This window comes from Papilio polytes, unplaced genomic scaffold (assembly GCF_000836215.1).
Source record: "Papilio polytes unplaced genomic scaffold, Ppol_1.0 DF824221.1, whole genome shotgun sequence".
Taxonomy (NCBI): domain Eukaryota; kingdom Metazoa; phylum Arthropoda; class Insecta; order Lepidoptera; family Papilionidae; genus Papilio; species Papilio polytes.
Genome location: NW_013524983.1, coordinates 6,823 through 7,849, shown reverse-complemented (window position 1 = coordinate 7,849; position 1,027 = coordinate 6,823). Strand labels below are relative to the sequence as shown.

General features: G+C 40.5%; 1 protein-coding gene across 1 annotated transcript in view; it reads right to left on the bottom strand.

Moving 5' to 3' along the window:
* The window catches only part of LOC106110611, a gene marked incomplete at its 3' end in the record, with an annotated part of 4,438 nt that extends 3,537 nt beyond the window's left edge, over window positions 1-901 (bottom strand). Inside the window, exon 1 of the mRNA XM_013292497.1 lies at window positions 3-901. Within this exon, the coding sequence (XP_013147951.1) occupies window positions 3-516 (514 nt within the window). The remainder of the gene's footprint in view (window positions 1-2) is intronic.
* Between the last annotated feature and the right edge of the window lie 126 nt (window positions 902-1,027).

Genomic DNA, 1,027 nt, shown 5'->3' with positions numbered 1-1,027 from the left:
GTTTCTCTCCTCTGGCAGGCCGGCTATTTCCACATCATTTAGCAGCAGCTCTTGATCCCGTTCATTTAATTGCGTTTTCAGGTCCGCTATTGTGTTCTCAAGGTGAGCGTTATCGAAGGTTTTTGAGTCGATTTTTTTCTCAACCTCGAGAACTTTGCCTTCGACAGAAGTTATTCGACTGCAGCATGCCTGCAGATCTGCCTTGAACTGCTTCATCTCATTCCTTGCCTCTTTAAGGTCGCTTCGGAGTCCCTTTATCTCTTCTATGAGTTCGCAGAGCATACGGGAACAGTCTGCGCCGCCCTTTCCGGTGGCCGTTATTTCATCACCTGGGCTCGAGCTTTCTGCCGACATATTGTCCGCTGGCTTAGCCTTGCAACCCTGGCACACGAAACCTAAAGGTATAGGACCGGCAGGCACGGCGCTGCAGGCGCGGTGGTACACACTTGTACACTTAATACAACGTAAACAGTCGGCATTTGCCGCATACTTTCCGCACGCACGACACTTCGGCATTGTTGTCAACAGATGGCGCTACTATATATTTCGTTAAAATAAAAAATAAAAATATTTAATTTCGTTAGAAGTTTAAGCGAACAATTTTATCGTCAAAACACTAATAAAAAAAAAATTGCAGTACGTAGCCACAAAGTGATACTTTCACTATTGCCGAGATTAAAATTATACTAAAGTTGTAAGGTAATACAAGAAATATTATAGCACATATTATGAGCACTTTTATTGCTGAATTGTCCGAATTGTGATTAGATAACAATAACAAATGCTGTTAATACACTCTACTTCACTCCGCGACGTAATTAACAGTGCCAAACACTTGTTTAATATTTTTTAACGCAATTATAGTTCACAGTAAACAGCTGCCACTGACGTACGTGACGTCACCGTTAATGATTTATGTGAAAAACATTTCAAGTGAGGTATCAACTATGCCTACTCTATATATAATTTTTGAATCTCTTTGATTTTATACCACCCATCCCTAACAAATTTTCAAATGAATTGCAAA